Source organism: Cucumis melo, chromosome 9 (assembly GCF_025177605.1).
Source record: "Cucumis melo cultivar AY chromosome 9, USDA_Cmelo_AY_1.0, whole genome shotgun sequence".
Lineage (NCBI taxonomy): Eukaryota > Viridiplantae > Streptophyta > Magnoliopsida > Cucurbitales > Cucurbitaceae > Cucumis > Cucumis melo.
The window spans coordinates 3,744,790-3,764,330 of NC_066865.1; the positions used below are offsets into that span (position 1 = coordinate 3,744,790).

Sequence of the window (19,541 nt, forward strand, 5' to 3'; positions counted from 1 at the left end):
TTAATTTAGATCGGTAGGTTTTGAATTGTTATAATTTTACTATCGGAAGTTTGGACTTTTATTTCAATTTTATTTTTAAATTTCAAGATTTACAGTTTTACATATATTTTACTAAATATCATAAAATTGAGTATGGAGAGAGACACAACAAAGGATAATTTTTCATTCTCATCCTCGTAGACAAAACCATCTCCATCCACGCTGATGAAAGGTGGAGATAAGGATGAGATAGTGTGAACTCATCTCGACTTAAATACAAATTTTAAATAGAATAAATGAAAAATAGTAAATACAAAAGTAAAAAAAAAAAAATATCTATATATATAAAGTAAAAACAGGAAATGCAAAATTAAAAAGAAAAGGAAAACATTGAACAAAACAAAAACTCCAAAAAAATTAATAATTAAAAACCTAATATAAGTTAAATACTCATTTTTTAGTAAAATTATTAAAACGATTTACAAAATATAACAAAATTTCAATTTCTGACATTGATAGACATTGATACGCTTATAGCAATACATCAAATAAATATTGGTAAAAGTTTTTTGGTATCTGTTCAATGTCTATCCTTGATAGAATATGAGATTTTGCTATTTATAAATATTTTGGTTCGATAAAAAATTGAATTTTATACTTAATAGAATTGTAAATATTGTGTTTCGTGACGACTTGTTTTTTATTAAAAGAATAAAATATATTTAAAATTTTTATTTTACTTATAATTGAAAATTTTGAAACGTATTAAACATCATCTAAAATTGATTTTAAACTTTAAGTTAGATCTTCCACCATTAAATTTAAATTCGTCACAATTTAATTTTTTAAAAGTATTTTTAAAACATTTTGTTGTTTTTGGAATTTTTGGGATTTGGACAAAAATTAAACTATCTTATCTAAGAAAATGTAAACCATATTAAAAGATTTAAAAGAAATTAAAATTTTTAAAACTATTATAAAATAAGAACAATACGAAAGCAACAGGAAAAAAAAAGTAAATATATGAAACAAAATAGACCATAATTTTTTAACTTATCCAATCTAAGAAGAAATTTAATTTAATTTCAACCATATTTTTTCTTTTTCACATGTCAACTCTAACATATTGTTTTTGGTATATATACTAAATCATTATAAACATATCAGTTAAATATGATTTAATAAATAAAATAAAATTTAGAGAAATTTTTATCATTAAAAAATGTCAAATTATTTTACACAAATAGGAAAAAATTAAAAAAAAAAAGTAAACAACAAATTTATTGAAATAATATTTAATAACATTTTAGATTAAAAAGTAATTTTGACGAATTAATTAAACTTGTTTTGTTCCACTAATATATAAAAAAAAAAAAGAAAAAAAATTAAGAAGGTATATAAGTAGATGGAATTGGAAGAAAATTAGGAAAAAATTCAAATTATGTATATTGATTAAAAATATACAAGAATCAATCCAATTGAAGTTGGATTGGTGGGTTTGGTTTTTTTTTCTTTTTCTTTTTTAATGTGTTCATAATTTAGATAAATTTTTATATTAAACAATAAAACAAATGATCATTTTGGAAGGGGGGGTTGGGTTGTACATTCAATTTCTTAAATTTTAGGTTATAAATTTATATAAATATTATATATAATGGGATTGGGTCGGATGTAGGACCCGTTGGTTGCACGACTTCAGACACAAACGTTTTTTCTCTCCAAGTTTCTAACCCTATCTAATACAACACAAAATTTAATGCCACCCCGTGGAATTACGGATTATTGGGAAGACAAAGAAAGAAATTGTGCGGTTGCTCAAACCCCCATTAAAGCATCCACATAGAGCTTGTTTTCGTATAAGAAACCCAATCCACACTACTTACACAACAATGGAGGAAGAACCTACTCGAATAATGCTTGCAGTGAATCAATCTACCATCAAAGGCTATCCCCATCCTTCCATTAGCAGCAAAAGAGCCTTTGAGTGGACTCTCCAGAAGATCGTCCGCTCCAACACCTCTGGTTTCAAATTCCTCTTCCTCCATGTCCTTGTCCCTGACGAAGACGGTTCCTTCTCTTTCTCTTCCTCTTCTTCTTCTTCTTCTTCTTCTTCTTCTTTTCTCCATCCCCCTTTTTTTTCCCGATGCTGATCAATCGCTTTCTGAAAATGCGATGTTATTCTTCTGTTTTGATCAATTCTGACCTTTAATTTGATTGATTTTTTAGTTAATTTGGAGAAGAGGAGTGATTTTTTTTGTTTTCTAAGTGTTTGTTTATATAACTTTTTATTTATTTATTGTAATCTATGCCCTAAATTCTTTTCTGCTATCATGCAGTCGTCTTACCTGATCTGAAATTGTGTAAATTAGTTAATAAGATATCTAGTGATCGGACTATTGACTGATTTTGATGATTTTCCTGTGCACGATTGATTCTCTGTTTTGAAAGTTCTTTAAGTTCCGAATCTTTAAATAGGAAACTAGCTTCCTCTGTCCTTTTCTTGGTGCATTTTTCATGTTAGTTAGGTGATTAAACTAATTTTTTTCATTAACATTTTTGGGAGAAATAGATGCTGTTTTGTCCTAATATATATATATATATATATATTTGTATTTGAAAATTTTGAAAAGTGTTTTAGGTTAGTTAAGAGTAGCTTTTTGAAAAGCAAAAGTTCTTTAAATAAATAAAAAGACATAACGTATTGTTTTCTTGCAGTATTGTAGCACATGCTTCCTGCTTTCATTTCTATTACTGTTGATCATAACTTTACCTAGTTCAGAATTCAGATATGGATTGTGATATGCAAACACTTCTCACCAGCCATTTTATAGAAGTTTAGTACATGGCCCATTAACAATTGGCAGTCTCTTTTTCCGGGGGGTGGGGTGGGGGGGAGCGGGGAGATTCTCCCTACTCCAGTCCTTAGGCTGTTTTTGCCTTTTTCAGAATGAAGTTCCTGATGTTTCTTTTCAAAAGAAAAAAAAAAGTGTTTAGAATATGACCGTATAAGAGACGGGTTGAATCAAATTTGTTTCAGAAGTAAGGAAGATCAAGTGGTTGATCTATAAAATTGATTTAATAACTAGTCTTTTAGTTTTCTAGAACAAAGTAACCGCCTATGAAATCTTGCTTTCTTAGTTTGGTTTCATTGATGACTTGTATTGTAGAGCAAGCCTAGATGTTTTAGTTCTTTAGAAACTATCAAACTTGTGAACAGAACAGTGATTTCAAGTTTTTGCTAATTTTTATAATTCACTCACACAACTATATGACACATATTCTTTAGAATTATATACAAAATTCCGTACAACCACCAAACATAATACATGTGAATGGAGCATGCATCTTTCTCCTTCAGTAAAATACGATCAAATGTCCTACAAACAAAAAACCTCTATAGTTAATATTAATCTTCATGTTTTCTCACGTAACTTCATTGGATTTATCAAGTAAACTTATCCCTGCCTTATTCTAGTATTTTCCGTCTGTTTAGTTTCTACAAGGTGTTTATTTATTTCTTAATACTATTATTGAAGAATTGATGATCTCTTTTCCTTCGTTTTCTCTTCTGAGCATGTTTTCTATGTGCCTAAAATATGCCCCGAGTCCTATTGAACTTAAGGACTCATAAACAGAGGTACAAACTGTTATCCTATTCTAGTAATAAGGCTCATCGCATGCTTCCATGTTCCAAACATGCCTAAATTTAAAATAGTAATAATAATAAAAAACGATTTAATTCTAGTTCACTTAAAGAGCATGCATATATATATATATATATATAGATATTATAGATATGCTGTGGAGGAACACTTTGCTCGATTTGATGTTTGTGCTTCCCTGAGCTTTGTATTTGTTTTCTGAATTTGAATTTTCTGTCGTAATTGGAAGTTTTTCTTAGAATGAGTTCAGGATGTCTTTTAAGAGGGTGAAAAGTGCGTTTAACCCATCACAAGTACTCTTCAAAATTAATTTTTCGTTTGATTATCAAAAGGAATTTTAAAATTTCGAAAAGCACTAAAAAAACCTTACTCAATGTGCCTTGTAGTATTTCTTGTATAACCACATTTAGGAATGTGCTTTAACCAAAAAACATTTATTTTTCTCAAAAGACATCCTAAATTCATCGTTATGTTAGATAACCAGACACCACATGATGCATGTGCTTCCTTCAGTTGGTCTGTGAATGTTTTGCAGTTAACAATAATACTTACCATAAATTTCATAGAGTCATAGACCAGCAATTTGTACAAGATAAATTGCCAATTGTTAATTTTCTTGTGTGGTCATAATGTAGACATATTTATCACTTTTACCCTATTTATGATACTTTTAAGTCCATTGGTCATTTTTGAGGAAGACCATCTCTCTCACACTGTTCTACAATAGTTCTCAACATAATGTTTACTGGCTTCGTTAGTAGGTACCATGACTTGAAGAAGTGGATAAATTTTTTTCCCAATATTAATATAATGCTGCTGCACCTCTTGAACATGTTCAGTAATTAAACCTTATGGACAACTTCTCCCATTTCTTGGATTATTCTCTTCTTTTTCTTATATAATTACAATGAGAACTGATGTGGGAGGGCAGTGTACCATATTTCAAAATGATACTGATTCATATATCATATGTTAAAAAATAAATACCAATGGCAACAGTGCTGCTGCGCTCATTTTATTTATTTATTTATTTTGTAGGTTTTGATGAGGTAGATAGTATCTTTGCATCACCTGATGATTTTAAAGAGTTGAAGAAAAGGGACAACGCAAGAGGGCTTCATCTACTGGAGTACTTTGTCAATAGATGCCACGAAATTGGGGTAATGTAATTCATGTTTATACGACTTCTCATGGTGGAGTGATCTGTCAATCTAAATATGTACATTGTGTTGTCACCCTTTACATGCTGTTCACATTCCTGAAATACCAAACGATGTTGCCGTGTCTGTTTAAACACTCAAAAAAGAAAACAATTTTGGTTTTCTTTTCTATTTTCAGTAATTACATTGGATAATACTTTCAAGGATAATAATTAAGCATATTACAACATTCTTGGAAAAATTACAAATATAACAAAATCTATAAGTGATAGACTCTATTGCTGATAGGCTTCTACCTAATAGGGTGTATCAATGTTAAACTTCGAGAGCTAAACTAAATTTTGTCATGACTACAAAATCTTTTGCATTGTACTATATTTACAAATATACTTTGGACGTGATTACTATATTTACAACTGTCCCCCTTTTTTTCTTCTTTGCCATGACTCAATAATGTTAAGGATAGTTGCGAATATAACAATTAGGGCCAAATTATTTGAGAGGTAGCATATGGAAAAATAATTTACAAATATAGTAAAATTGAAATCCAACTCTTTCTAAGTAATAGTCCATATTGCTAATAGGAGTTGATCAACGATAGAGTCGATCACTCCTAAATTTTGTTATATTTGTAATTCTTTTAATATGTTGCTACGCTACACAAACAATTATTAACCTTAAAAGGGCTACTCATTGCAATTACTTATATTTTATTCACATAGTTGTCATTCTGTATAGTTCTTTTGCAAGTTGGTTGTGTTCATTTGGCAATTTTTATAGGTTGCTTGTGAAGCTTGGCTTAAGAAAGGCGATCCAACTGAAGTAATTTGCCTAGAGGTGAAACGTGTTCTACCCGATTTTCTAGTTGTTGGAAGCAGGGGACTTGGCCCATTCAAAAAGTATGCTTTAGTTTTATTAGTACTTCTACATTACTGATTCTTAAGCACAAGGCACATGTTTTCATTTCTTCCAATCTCCAGTCTTAGAGGAGCTGCCCAGAGCCTATATTTACTATTTGTCTTTTTATGGAATTGAAAGCCTAACTGCCTGGAATTCTTCTTGTGGATGTGTGTAGGGTTTTTGTGGGCACTGTTAGTGAATTCTGCGCAAAACATGCTGAGTGCCCCGTCATCACAATTAAACGCAGGGAGGACGAGACACCCGATGATCCTGTCGACGACTGACCTTCCAGCCGTTAAAACTTATGACATATTTGATTTCGTTTCATCCTGTTGTTTATAAATAAGAAACTTTTGGTGAGTGTCTTGTGTATCAAGTGTGTAAAAGTTGCCAATTCGTCGTTGATTTGTACTTGTTCTGTGGTTTGTTTAAATATACAGTCAACCATTGTTTGCTCGATTGATTGATGACCCATTTGGGAATTGGTAACATCCTTTCCTATGAAGCAACAAATACATTGGGAATCAATTTCATATCAAATGCCACACACTCCTAACCTTCTAGAATAGAACTAAGAGCCTACTTAAAAAGTTTGATGCCCTAACCCAAAACTAAAAGAAAAAGATAACAAAAGGGCAAAACCTTAGAATCATGTAATCTACATCTTGATGTTTGAATTCTAATCCATTTGATTATCTCCTGAATTTCAGTGAAAAATTCTTTGCTTAATTGTATCTTGTATCCTTGCATTAGTACTCTCTACATCTTTCTACGTGGAATATTAGCTAAAACCATTCTCTCTTCCTAGAAAACAGGTAATTTGTATGAAATTCCACATAAAGTAGAACTTGAAATACAAGTTTATGTAATTGTTTTCACAAACCAATAAAGGAAGAGGAAAAAAGACAACAATTTGGCAAATAGCAGCACAAAAACAAGCAAAGATTCTAGGTGGGCATATGTCAGGAACAACTTCACAATTCACATCAAGCAAAAAAAAGAAAAAAATCCTCAAGATTAAGTAAGTTTCTCTAAAACAAATGAACTCATTTTTTTTGTTTTTGGCTTCCCCAATGATTAAACAATTGCAATTTTAGCTCCAGCATCTTCAAGCTGTTTCTTAGCATCCTCAGCTTCTTCTTTTGAAACCCCTTCTTTAAACTTCTTTGGCAATCCTTCAATAAGTTCTTTAGCTTCCTTCAAAGCCAAGCTTGTCAACGCTCTCACTGCCTTAATCACAGCAATCCTTGCATTACTAGGCACATCCTCAATCACCACATCGAATTCCGTCTTCTCCTCTACTGCCTCCGCTGCCGCGTCCCCCCCAACAGCGCCTCCAGGTGCTGCCACCACAGCAGCCGGGGCGAAGGCAGCGGCAGACACGCCAAGCTTGTCTTGGAGGAAGTCGACCAGAAGCCGAGCCTCTTCGAGGGTGAGGCTGGAGATGTCGGAGCCGAGTTTTTCGATTTTCTCCGGGGCGGAGACGGCGGCAATGGGACGGAGGAGGGTGGCGCGGCGATAGGGGAAATGGAGGGTTGTGGATCTGAAGGAATGAGGGGAGAACTTGGAATGGGAATAAGAAAGGGGAAATGGGGTATTGAGGGTGAGAGTTGAGAGTGAAGAAGCCATTGTTTCTTCTTCTTTTGGTGAAGAATTGAATAGAAAGAAAGAAGAAGAAGAAGAAGAAGAAGAAGAAGAAGAAGAAGAAGAAGAAGAAGATAGGATAAGGAGTTGGTTGGGAGAATTGGATTTATATATATTTTTTATTTTATTCAATAGGGATTTAGCAAAAAAGAAATTAAACTAAAAAGAAAACAAAAAAAAAAGGGGGCATTCCGAGAATCGAACTCGGGACCTCTCGCACCCAAAGCGAGAATCATACCACTAGACCAAATGCCCAGTTTTGTTTAAGTTTATCATTGTAATATTATTTGTCTCATTATTAAAAAGGAATTAAGATTTATGTTTTTAATTTGTGATTGTTATTTTCTATTAAGAAATAAGATTTGTTGTGGGAGGAATAATCACTTGGTAGTATCTCTTACCATGACAAAAGAAAAAAAAATGGTATTTTGATTCATTTTGGTTAGCTGTATTTAAGAAGAAATCATTTCAATCGCTATTCATCAAATAGTACGTAAAATACTAAAATCTCAATTGAAACATATGAGATAAAAGTAAAAATGAAAAGTTTAGAAAAGGGCAGTTATAAAACTATATTTTAAAAATATTCAAACTAAAGTGAACCAAAACATATAGAATCAAATGAAATGAATATTTCTTAGGACAAACTTTTCCTTACTAACTTCATAATATGAAATATGTGTCAACGATATTTCATATTTTCATGAATTCGGTATCAATAGTTCTATTGTATTATAAAGAAAATCAATTCTAACATGAAAAAACAATTAATATAGTTATGATATAAATAATAGACATTAGCATGACTATAATAGACATATATTTAAAAATACTTCCCTAGGAATCATCAAATGTTTTGTAACTAAATTAAATTTATATCCTGAATATTGCATCAAAAATTTGTAAAATGAAGACATTTGAAACTTTAGTTCATTTCTCACTAGCCTAGGAATCATCATTGTTTTTAATTCCAAAACTACTTTTTTCAGCCCACACAATTTCTCTCGCTTACCATTCTCATTTTCTTAATTTACAATAATTATCATCTTCATAGTTGCTTTTGCTCTTCCAAACTTCAAACTTCAAACTTCAAATGTGGGGAGAAATAATTGGAGAGAATATTAGAATGAATAGCGAATCAAACTTCAAACTTCATTTCAAGCTTGAAGAATTCAATCCTTCACAGATGATCCCCAAGACATCTGAAATCATTATGAAACAAAGTCGTTTTCAACTGTGGGGAAAAATTTCCCGGTGAAGCGACTATGATTGATGATGAACACTACAAACAAGCTAATGACCTTCACCGGGGAAGTATGTAAATTATGAACTTTATAGCATTCTATGATTGAATATAATTTTTCTAGCATTCAATATTCACTACTGTTAATAATGATACCAAGTACATGATTGGTACATCATCAAAACTTCAATGTTTGATGCTTTTGCTGAACTCTGGAAACGAATCTTCTCACCATCGGCGGCGTCTTCTCCCATACCAATAAGCAAATGCAGCTACGGATCCAGCAAGGATAACCCCAGCAGTCGCATGCCATCGATACATGGGTTTTTCTAGAACAAGGGAAGGACCAGAGACATCAACATTGGTGACCTGTGATGGAGGCGGTTCACGACTAATCGCCATAGCATAACTCAGTCCCCGGCTTTCTAACTCGGCCAAATCTTCAATGGCAGGTTTCAGACTAGTGACCATGGCTATAGCTGCATACTCCTCTTTTGTTCCACCTTCAAGAAAAGATCCAACTAGGTGACCTTTGTTTACCCAATATGCCCCAAATGTGTTTCCTGAGAAATCCCCAAAATGTACAACCTCCCCGATGTTGTCCCCATAAAATTGCCACGAGAGTGTGAAGACTCTAGAATAGAAAAATGGTACGTAGTCGAAGTCTCCTGTCTTTTCTGGTTCCATAATGGCAGCAACAGCATGTCTGGCACATTTTCTGGCTGAGTCGACATGTTCGAGTCTTCGAGTCTCACTGAAAATCTTAACAGGAAATGCTGCTACATCTCCAACCGCATAGACCGAGCTATTACTTGACTGCATCTTTCCATTTACCTTGATTCCACCCTTTTCCAAGGTAAGTTGGCCTTCAAAGAGGCTCGTATTTGGGCGGATTCCTATTCCAACAACAACCATGTCAACAGGTAGACGTTTTCCATCTCTTAGGTTGACAGCAACCGCCTGAAAATGGTTAGTGTAATTAGTTCGGCATACGATTGCTATAACTTGTCTATCATTCTACAAGGATTGTTTTGGAAAAACTTAAAAGAAACAAACATTTCTAGGGCATCCAAGCTAAATGAACAATACACGATTCTTTTCTGGAGATCAAATGCTCTTTCTCTCATCAAATGCATAGTTTTTCACCCAATAATATTCCAATGACTAAAGTTGAATACGCAGTACCTTTCCATTAGAGTCCATATCAAATGATGACAAGACAGTTCCTTTGACAAACTCCACTCCTTTAGACTTGTAATAATCTTCATAAAAGCTTGCAATCTTGGGGGTAAATAGACGAGGCACTATAAAGACGAAAAGATCGTCAAGTTTACCGATCATCTATTCATTTCTCAATAATATAATATATGGCAAGATCAATTGCAATAACTAATCAACAGAAGAAAGTCAAATAACAACGCTACTTACTGCACTGTGCTTCAGGGAAAACCATCGTTACATTAATTTTGCTAATCACTAAAGATGCAGCACACTCCATTCCTATGTAACCACCACCAATTACAACAGCATTACCCCCCGAACAAGAATGCATCACGTCAACAATCCTATTTGCATCATTTAGGTCTCGTAGATAACATACGTTTTCAGCATCTGATCCATTCACTCCAAATTCTTCTAGCTTCAAAGCCTAGATTCGAAAGAAAGAAAATAAAAGTTACTCAACCCATCATTAAGAAATCATTTACACAGTGGCTACTTGGGTATTGAAGCCACGAACTATGATTCTAGACTACCATGAACTTTGAGATCTATGAAATCAGTAAAATGCGTCTCCACAATATGCAACAAGTTTGGGCCACTTAAACTCAGATATTAACTAAACATAGTGAAAATATTAGACTATGAGTTCATGGAACAGGTGAATATAAGAAAATGGTGCTTCCTTGAAAGATTGGTTTTATACCCGAGCACCTGTTGCAACAATGAGAATCTTGTAACTAATAGTCTCTCCAGCTGCTGTTAACAAGGTCCTGCGCCTAACATCAGCTGATATTACTCGTGTCCCAAGAACTAATTCAATTCCTGACAAAAAAAAAGGCAAAAACATATTACAACAAAAGAGAAAATGGTTAACAGGCTTTACAATTTATACCTGCCTAAATCATGATACACTAATTTGAATTTTTATAAGGCAGAAATGATTCACATGCCCTTAGATTTATGATGTCAAAGGTCGTGTGCATTTAAGTATACAAAGGGTAGAAGGTATATACTGATCTGAAATGACTCGAATGGAGGTGAGCGCAAGTTGAAAAAAGATTATCATGGTCATACAGTTCATAAGCTTCCCACATCTATGCATATTAGATATGCAGACGAAGCAAGGAAGATACGAAATACTTGCCATGTTCTTTGTACCATTTTGGTGTCAATCGTTCTTCGTTAGCACCGACACATGTGTGGAATGCTGGAAGGCGTGCTGGGGCTGCAAATTAGCATAGAATTCCACATTACATAAGTGTCCTATAAAGCGAAAGGCAAAAAGCAATAACCATGGCACAAACTCAAAAGTTTCTGCTGGAAGCTACTGAAGATTGAATACAAAACCTAGCACCCTGCTGAATGATTAAAAGAACAATGCTGGTAGAAAAATATCCATAAACCAACATTGATTTTCTCTCCCAAGAGTTACAATGCTACCTAGACAAAGCAACCACCAGCGCCAGGTTTTCAACAATTCTTGAAGAAATGTATCCTAAAAGCTCTAGTTATTTCAAAATGACGTGTTTTTTCTAACTTGCAAGTACAACAAATTGGGTGCGAGTATTTAAACATTCGACTTAAAGGGAAAGAGGTCATGTCAATTAACATAGAGTTATGCTCATCAAAACGACGTTATATGTCCTATTTCCTTTTCTGCTCTATTATACATAAATAGCCAGTGATGGAGCAAGATAAAAATCCCTACCTTCTGGAAGTAAATACCCTTTACTTAAAGCAGGTCTCTCATAAGGTGCAACCTATCAAGATTAAAAAAAAAACTTTATATCATAAAGATAATGCCCACTTGACATATTGCTAACAAATGAAAAAAAAAACCATTAATCTATCAATCTAACTTTACTCCTTTTATTATAAAAACCAAATCTTTATCTTGTAATTTACATGTTTAATCCAACTCAGAAGCTCCACCACAACAGGGGAACAGCACTTCGGCAGAGAAATTCTGTATCATATATAGCAATCCATGACATCCAAATTATTAAGGGGGGAAAAGGGAATTTCTATTTGTAAAGAAAAGAACACCAGCAGAATTACAAGAACCGAAAAAGAGTAATATCAGATTGTTCCATAACCAGCGTTTAAAAAGGTAATTTTCCAGTAGATGACAAACAGCTAAATACAAAACAGGTAATAAGAACGAAATCTGAGATTTGTGAAAGAAAAGGCTGAACGAGGAATTTGAAAATGGAGTTATTAAAATTAAAGTTAAAAGTGGAATGGGGAAATGGGTAGTGATGACATGTGATAATGAGTGCAAAGAAGAAAAATTAAGAAGAAGAAGTAAAGTTGATGATTGCTCACTGTTTCTTCCGAAATTATGCAAAGTTCGCCATGAGAGACACCTCTTTTGGTGAATTCAAGGGCTGCATAACCAGCTGCTACACCTCCACCGAGAATTACATATACGAAAGCCCTTCCCATCTCTCTCTTTTTCTTAATCGTTATTGGTGTTCGGAGGTGTAGGCGATTCTGAGCATCACCTCCTTTGGAAGCATTCCAACCGAGAAGAAGATATAGTTATTATTATTATTTGTTTTTTTTTTCTTTATTAGATTAAATTACTATTTTAGTCCTTTGTATTTAATTTTGTTTTAATTATTTTGAGACAATAATTAATATATACTCTTTTATTTTTTCTTTTAGAAAAATATTAGCTTTTAAAGAGTGTTTTCTTTTTTCACCTTTTTTGTGAAAAAAAAATTTCTTTGATTATAAACACACCATTTCACTTTTATTTCTCCCATCTTTTTTTATTTTCTTTATTTTTTGTTAGAACAAAATAATCATACAACTATTAACACATGAGACTCCGTGAGTAAATACAGTAAATATTCAGGTCAGCTCAGGCCAAATACATTGCACTATACAATGTAAGGAAATGTCAAGTTCTTCTAAAAACAAAATTTGCTAACATTTATTGAGTATACCAAATAAGTTGTGTCATGTTAAATTTTTTTAAAAAAAATTTCTGTGTTCGTGTGTCCCTAAATTTTGATTCCTCTATTAGTTAATCTAAATGATTTATTCGATTATTTAAATAAATACCAAAATTATTCTACCTTATTTTATGATTATTCACATTGTTAAAATATTTTTATCTTTATTTTCTATGCCTAATTTTGTATTCTCATCCATTCTTATTCATTTGAATTAGAAATAAATAAATCATTACTACAGTTATCTCTAATTTAAGGAATTAAAGACTATCTCCATAGTTGTTTTCACTATGAGTCAAATCAACATATATAATATCATTCTCATTTTATTGTTTCTAATTTGAATTATCTCATCTATTAAAAAAAATTAGATAAGTCTATAAACCTTCAAATAATTAGATTAAATAATATTAGAAGATATTTAGATTTAAAAAGATATCGAGAAAGATTAAATAATGAAATACTTTCTAGACCAAATCTTATGGTCATATCTTCAAAACAATTAGAATCTAAGAAGACGTTGCAAAAATTAAACGATGAGATGCTTTCTTAACCAAATTTGATGGTTATAGCTTCAAAATAATTAGATTTAAGAAGATATTGGAAATATTAAATGATAAAATGCTCTCTAAACTAAATCTTATGATCATAACTTTGAGAATCTTCGTCTAGTATATGACTAAAATAATTTCTGATAAATCGTAGAATTCGATGACAGACATGATTCTAAAGAATATCAGTATTGATGTTTCTTTCTCATTTTGATTTTGATTTTAATTTTAATTTTAATCTACAACTTTTTTGTTTGTATGCATCCCTCGTCTATCTATCCTTCTTCTTTGTTATATTCTTCTATTTCATTTTTTTTTTTTTGTCACTGCATGGTCCAATAATATTGTGTTTATTGGGGATGAGTTTTTGTTCTAGTTTGGTGAGTAAAATATTGTGTTTAGTAATAATTAAAATATATTGGAAAAAAAATACTGATGTATTAACCTCCTACACTTATAAAACCCAAAATATTATTAATAAAAAGAAAGAAAATCAATTTAAAATATGAAGGGCAAAAACGTCATTTAACACTCCTTTAAATATTATTTTGGCAACACACAGAGGTGAAGATAATTTTTAAAACAAAAATAATAGAAATAATAATATAACAAAATCCATTTTACAACAACAATGCTACAGAGGCGACACGTGAGAGTTAAAAAGAAATATTGAATATAATTAGTCCATAATCCCGAAGTGGTAAAAAGTGTTTCTTTCACACCAAGAAAAGGAAGAGGAAGAGGAAGAGGGAGGAGAGGAGGATATAGGTCAACAAAGGAAAGGATGCCACGTGGATTGTGGTGACAACAAAGCTGGTGAGAGATAGATAGATCAAATTGAAGCATGGGGGTGAGAAGGGAGAAAGGATAACGATAATGATACCCCTTCCTTCTTCTATCTCTGCCGCATACTACCTTTTCTTTTCTTTTCTTTACTTTTCTTTTCTTTTCTTTTCTTTTCTTTCTTTTCTTTCTTTTCTTTTGCTAAGTGTGAAAGGATATATTATATTTATGAATATTCTCCCACCACCTCCATCTTCATATAATCAAGATTTAATTTGATTTTCTTTTAAAATAAAGAAAAGTTTAATTTGATTTTTTGCTAGGTGTCAAATATATTCTCAATTCTCCATGTTTCTAACTCACTAAATAAACAATATATCATCCATAAAAAAAATCAGAGGTTGAATATTCACTCACCTTTAATGTGATTGAGCAGATAAGATATATATAATAGTAAGAATTGAAATCAACCAATTAGGCTATGTGAGATTTAATTATATAGATTTCGGTTATTTTATTACTTAGCCAAATAATAAATTTATGCTTGAACTATTATTTTTCTATTACTACAAGAAATCAAGTTTTTTCTGACGCATAAAAAGGCGTCGGAAGAAACGACGTCGAAAAATACACCTTATCTAACTTTTTACATGTCGAGGTGAATAACGTCGGGAATAACAACTTATCCCGACATCACATGCACGCGTTGAGAACTATCAGTTGGAAATTTTCATACATTAATTATGTCAGATAGGTTTTTCCGACGCATCCTACATGACATCGAGGACATCGTCGGGAGTAATCGAAGATCCTGATGCCATTGGTGATTAATCGGGAATGGCGTCGGGAGAAGTTTATGATTTTTTTTAAATATATTTAACTTCTCCCGAGGCCATGAGTAACGACGTTGGGAGTTCCCCTTTAAAACCCATTTTTCAGATCTGTTCGACAAATCTGAAAGGAAGTTGAAAAATGAGAAGAGAGAGATATTTCAAACTTCCAAAAGAGGAAGAAGATTTCCGTCGTCATCCACCGTCCGGTCTTTGCCGTCAATCTCTGTCGTCCGATCTTCACATTCGTTCGTTGCCCCTCGCCGTCAATAAGTCAATCTCTTCTTTTTTTTTTTTCCTTTTTATTTTGGTTTAGGTATTAGAAATATAATTAAACTTGTGATTGTATTGTGAATTTGTATCAATAATATTTAAACTATGTTCATTTTGTTGTGGATTTGTTGTTGATTGTGTAAATTTTGTTCTTATTGTGTTGATTTTTTGTTATTGTTCTTTATGTTCTTTATGTTTAACCTATGTATCAATAATGTTGATTGTTAATTTTTCCATTAGTTTGTTTAGATCTCATTCTCAGTTTTGCAAAAAAAAAATAATAAATAAAGGATCTCCCGACGCACAAATATAGTGTCGGAAGATGGGAAATGTCAAGGGATCTCCCGATGTTATATTTTGTGCGTCGGGAGAGCCTCTCCCGATTCATTTCCCCCGACGCTGTTTCCGACTCAGATTTATGTGTTGGAAAAAGATTTTTCGATGTTTTTCATATATCTCCCGACGCTTTTGTGTGTCAGGAGACCTCCATTTTCTTGTAGTGTATTCAATACATCAAACCCTTGCAAAAGTTTTTAATTGGTCTCTTTAACCTTTTAGCTTGTGTATACCACATTTATGAACTCTAACATGTCCTAAAATATCCATTAAAACATTTTTCCAGAAAAAAAAAACTATATATCCATTAAAAATGTCCTGACTTTAAAAATTGATCTAATATACATATTTGACCTATTTGGATAAATCTTAAATTTTATAAATTACTCTAACAAAATGGAAGATTTAAAGTCTTATAAGACTAGAAAAACTATAATTATATGTCTAATATATATTTATTTTAAGGAAATATTAATGTTGTTTATATCAAATATTTTATAATAGACACAGAATTAAAAATTTATGGGTGTATTAAAAAATTAGTAGTTGGTTATTAGATACATAAGTAAAGTTTAATCTCTTTCATTAGTTTAAAAAAGATGCCATTTGAGTCTCAAAATATTTTAAAACAATCTTCAAAGTCATATGAGACAATTAGTTAATCTAATAGAATGTTTGATACGCTTACCTTTGCTGCATGTTCTAGCCACAACCACTATCTCCAGCATCCATCATTCAATATTAGAAGCCTTTGTTTCGTTATCCTTGATATGGTGATTGATCCTCTTTGTCATCCAAATCTCCTATCTACAATGTTTTGTTGAAAGAACTACATACCATGTTTACGACTTAACAACCATCATCTAACCATCGAATGACCTAATTATAAATTTATTTTTTTAGATACTTTTACAAACTTTTAAGAACTAATTGTAGGAACCAAATAGAATTTATATTCCAACCTCCAAACACCAAAAGATTATTTTTGCCACAAATTAGACAAGATGGATTGGAACAAAATAGCCTATACCAATAACCTCCTATATCTTTAACCCTACTAGGCTACATGGTTTATTTTTCTTAAAATAAGAAGGCAGAGCCAAAATGGTGTGGAACAGCCCATTTTTAGGCTTGAATGTGTAGGTTGGGCCAAGCATATATAGATAGCCATTATTTGATTCCTAAACCCAACCCAAAGGAGAGATTGGCCCATTTTAAAAGATTAATTCTTCAACACGAACTTCAATATATATATAAAAGATGAAGACCTCTTTTTTCCTTCTTTTCTTTAACAACAATAGGACAAAATAGATTCGAACCGTAGATTTCGATTTCGTGATCGTAAACACATATACAGATGTCAATTGATAATTAAACTTATTGATAGGTTACATGCATATATATGCAAACATAAGTGAATATAATATGCACACACATATATAACTAAAAATCTAGTGGCCATAAATATCATATATATATATATATATATATATATATGCGTTTTAAAAGACGACAATATAGAATTGATATATGGCCGAACCTAACATGTGATGAAAGTTTTGCAAATGTTCCACGTGCATATCATGTATTTCATGATTTTAAAAATGTGGCTCATATAACATGTGCTTATTAATAAAGAGAGAAGGAGAGGGAAGATTTTGATCTTTTGCATTGGAAGAGATATGGGTGTTGTGAACAATTATAAAAAAAAAAAAGCAAAAAGAGCCTTTTCTTTAGCCCTTTTACCTTTTGTCCTTTGTTTAGCCTTTTCAATTGTGAAGTAATTTCAACAAAAAAAAAAAAAAAAAAAAAAAATCCACGACACCCTACCCCACAATTATAAATTTACGGGCAAAAATAGCATTTTCCGACCTCGTATCTTTAATGTTTGTTCAATTTTAGTCTTTATAAGTAAATCTCATATGTTGTGTCTCAAAGTTAATTTTTATCAAAATTGATTTAATAATAATATTAATTTTCATATAAGAAAATACAACATGTAAAAATGTTTTCTGGCTTCGTAAAAAAAATGTTAGTAACTAACCAAAATTCTTTTTAAAAAAATTAACAATAAACTAGCTCTAGGGACTAATTACTGAAAATACATAAATTAAAATTGAACAGTTGAAAGTACATAGACTATAGTTGAACAAACTTAAAAGTATAAGAACCAAAATTGTGTTTTTGCCTAATTTATATATTTATTCTCTCTTATCCACATTTTTTATCTTACAAATTTGTAAAATGTATCCTTGAATTATGGTCGTAATTACAATTTCATCTTTAAGGTTTCAAATATAAAAAAAACGAATCTCAAAATTATATAATTGTTAAAAACTTAAATGCACGACATGAAGATCGGTGCAACTTAAAATACACCAAATACGTCTTTTTGTTTTGTTTGGAAGGTCTTTTAAGTTTTTGTTAATTGAAATGATGCTCTCAATAAACTTAGAGAGTTTGACATCTTTACTTTTGAGGACTTTTTGAGATGCTTTATGTTTTTAGTAAAAAAGTGTCATCTCATGTTGGTTGCGATGGATGAGAATAAATCATAATTGAGTACTTTTTCTTTTTCTTGGATGCATATCATAATTGATAACCTTTTTTTTTTCTTTATAAAAAATAAATGTGATATCACTATGAAGACATCAAATTATTATTCACATTTTATTTATTAATTTTGATTAGTTTTAAAATTTTATAATTCTATCCTTATCATGACATTTTAAGTAGGACTTTTTTTTTTTTTTTTTTGTCTTTTTATTATGAATTATGATGTGGTATATTATGGTTTTTGTTGGGATGGTTTAAGAGTCTTGTCTATAAACTAAGTTTTAATTGATAAATTAGAATTTCTTGTGGAGTGTTCGAATATTAGATTAGGAAACTTGATTCTTTGTTTTATAATATTTGATTGTGTAAGGAACTCAATTCTTACAGCTAACATGAAGTTGATTTGGAGATTTACAATTTTATTTTATAAAGTTTCACATCGAAAGATGTAATAAGTTTAATATATTAACTTGTATTTATATATAACATGAACAATGGGTTCATGCAATCTAAACATTATTATAAAAAGGTTTCTAAATTTAGAATTTTTTTTTTTAATTTATTTACATTTTTCACCTAGAACAATTGTTTTTTAGAAATTCAAACGATAAAATTATTTAAAATATTTATAAATATATTAAAATTTCAAAATCTATCAATAATACATATTGAAAAACTTCTATTGATGTTCATCTCAATATCACTAATCCACATCGATAAAAGTTTAATTAGTCTTTATCATTAACAATGTCTGAAATGTTGTTATATTTGTAAATATTTTAATTCATTTTGCTATATTTAAAACGTAACTCATTATTCAATATATTCTTTTCAAATAAAATCAATTTCTCGAGAAAAAAAAAAAGAAAAGAAAAGAAAAGCAAACATGGAACTTTTTACTTTTTGTGAGGATTTCATATAATTGGAACTAAACGAATTCCAAAACTTTGAACATCACGTTTTAGAGCATTAACTTTATGTACTACTAAATTAGAATATGTTCTCATACACAAACAAAAATCAATCAATAACTAAATTTATCTAATTATTTAAATTTGAATGAATATATTTCTATATTCTTACACCAATTTAAATTTTTACGCGAACAAATAAATAAAATTAAAGATTTATTTTATTTTTAAGTTAAATGTTCAGATTTTCATACTCAAATATTTTTACCAATTTTTTGAATATGATTGTTTTGAATCAATTAATAACACAAATCTTTTTATAGAATCGATTTTAGATTAGTTTGACATGTGATAACATAAGAATGGTTGAAACACATTTCAATATATTATGATATATCTTAAATGATAATAAATATTTATCCATCTAATGGAAGTTCACCACATATTTGGATTGATTTTATCCCAAAAGAGGTTGAATTAATTATATTTACTAATAGCTCGTACTTGTGTGAAGTGGTTTTTCTAAAAGTCT

General features: G+C 30.9%; 3 protein-coding genes and 1 non-coding gene across 4 annotated transcripts; 1 reads left to right on the plus strand and 3 right to left on the minus strand.

Moving 5' to 3' along the window:
• The first annotated feature begins 1,655 nt into the window (after window positions 1-1,655).
• LOC103498079 (universal stress protein A-like protein) lies at window positions 1,656-6,162 on the plus strand. The gene is made up of 4 exons (XM_008460555.3): window positions 1,656-2,046; window positions 4,680-4,801; window positions 5,582-5,700; window positions 5,877-6,162. The coding sequence occupies exons 1-4, from the start codon at window positions 1,869-1,871 to the stop codon at window positions 5,983-5,985; spliced, it is 528 nt and encodes a 175-aa protein (XP_008458777.1). The 5' UTR covers window positions 1,656-1,868; the 3' UTR covers window positions 5,986-6,162.
• Window positions 6,163-6,622: 460 nt separating this feature from the next.
• LOC103498080 (50S ribosomal protein L12, chloroplastic-like) lies at window positions 6,623-7,454 on the minus strand. The gene has a single exon (XM_008460556.3). The coding sequence runs from the start codon at window positions 7,328-7,330 to the stop codon at window positions 6,779-6,781; it is 552 nt and encodes a 183-aa protein (XP_008458778.1). The 5' UTR covers window positions 7,331-7,454; the 3' UTR covers window positions 6,623-6,778.
• Window positions 7,455-7,528: 74 nt separating this feature from the next.
• On the minus strand, window positions 7,529-7,600 carry TRNAP-UGG (transfer RNA proline (anticodon UGG)). The gene has a single exon. It is a non-coding gene; the product is annotated as a tRNA-Pro (tRNA).
• Window positions 7,601-8,472: 872 nt separating this feature from the next.
• On the minus strand, window positions 8,473-12,356 carry LOC103498081 (monodehydroascorbate reductase 4, peroxisomal). Its single transcript, XM_008460557.3, has 7 exons — window positions 12,135-12,356; window positions 11,518-11,569; window positions 10,954-11,034; window positions 10,513-10,631; window positions 10,017-10,236; window positions 9,774-9,892; window positions 8,473-9,548 (listed from the first exon to the last, which is right to left on the minus strand). The coding sequence occupies exons 1-7, from the start codon at window positions 12,252-12,254 to the stop codon at window positions 8,817-8,819; spliced, it is 1,443 nt and encodes a 480-aa protein (XP_008458779.1). The 5' UTR covers window positions 12,255-12,356; the 3' UTR covers window positions 8,473-8,816.
• Window positions 12,357-19,541: the final 7,185 nt, after the last annotated feature.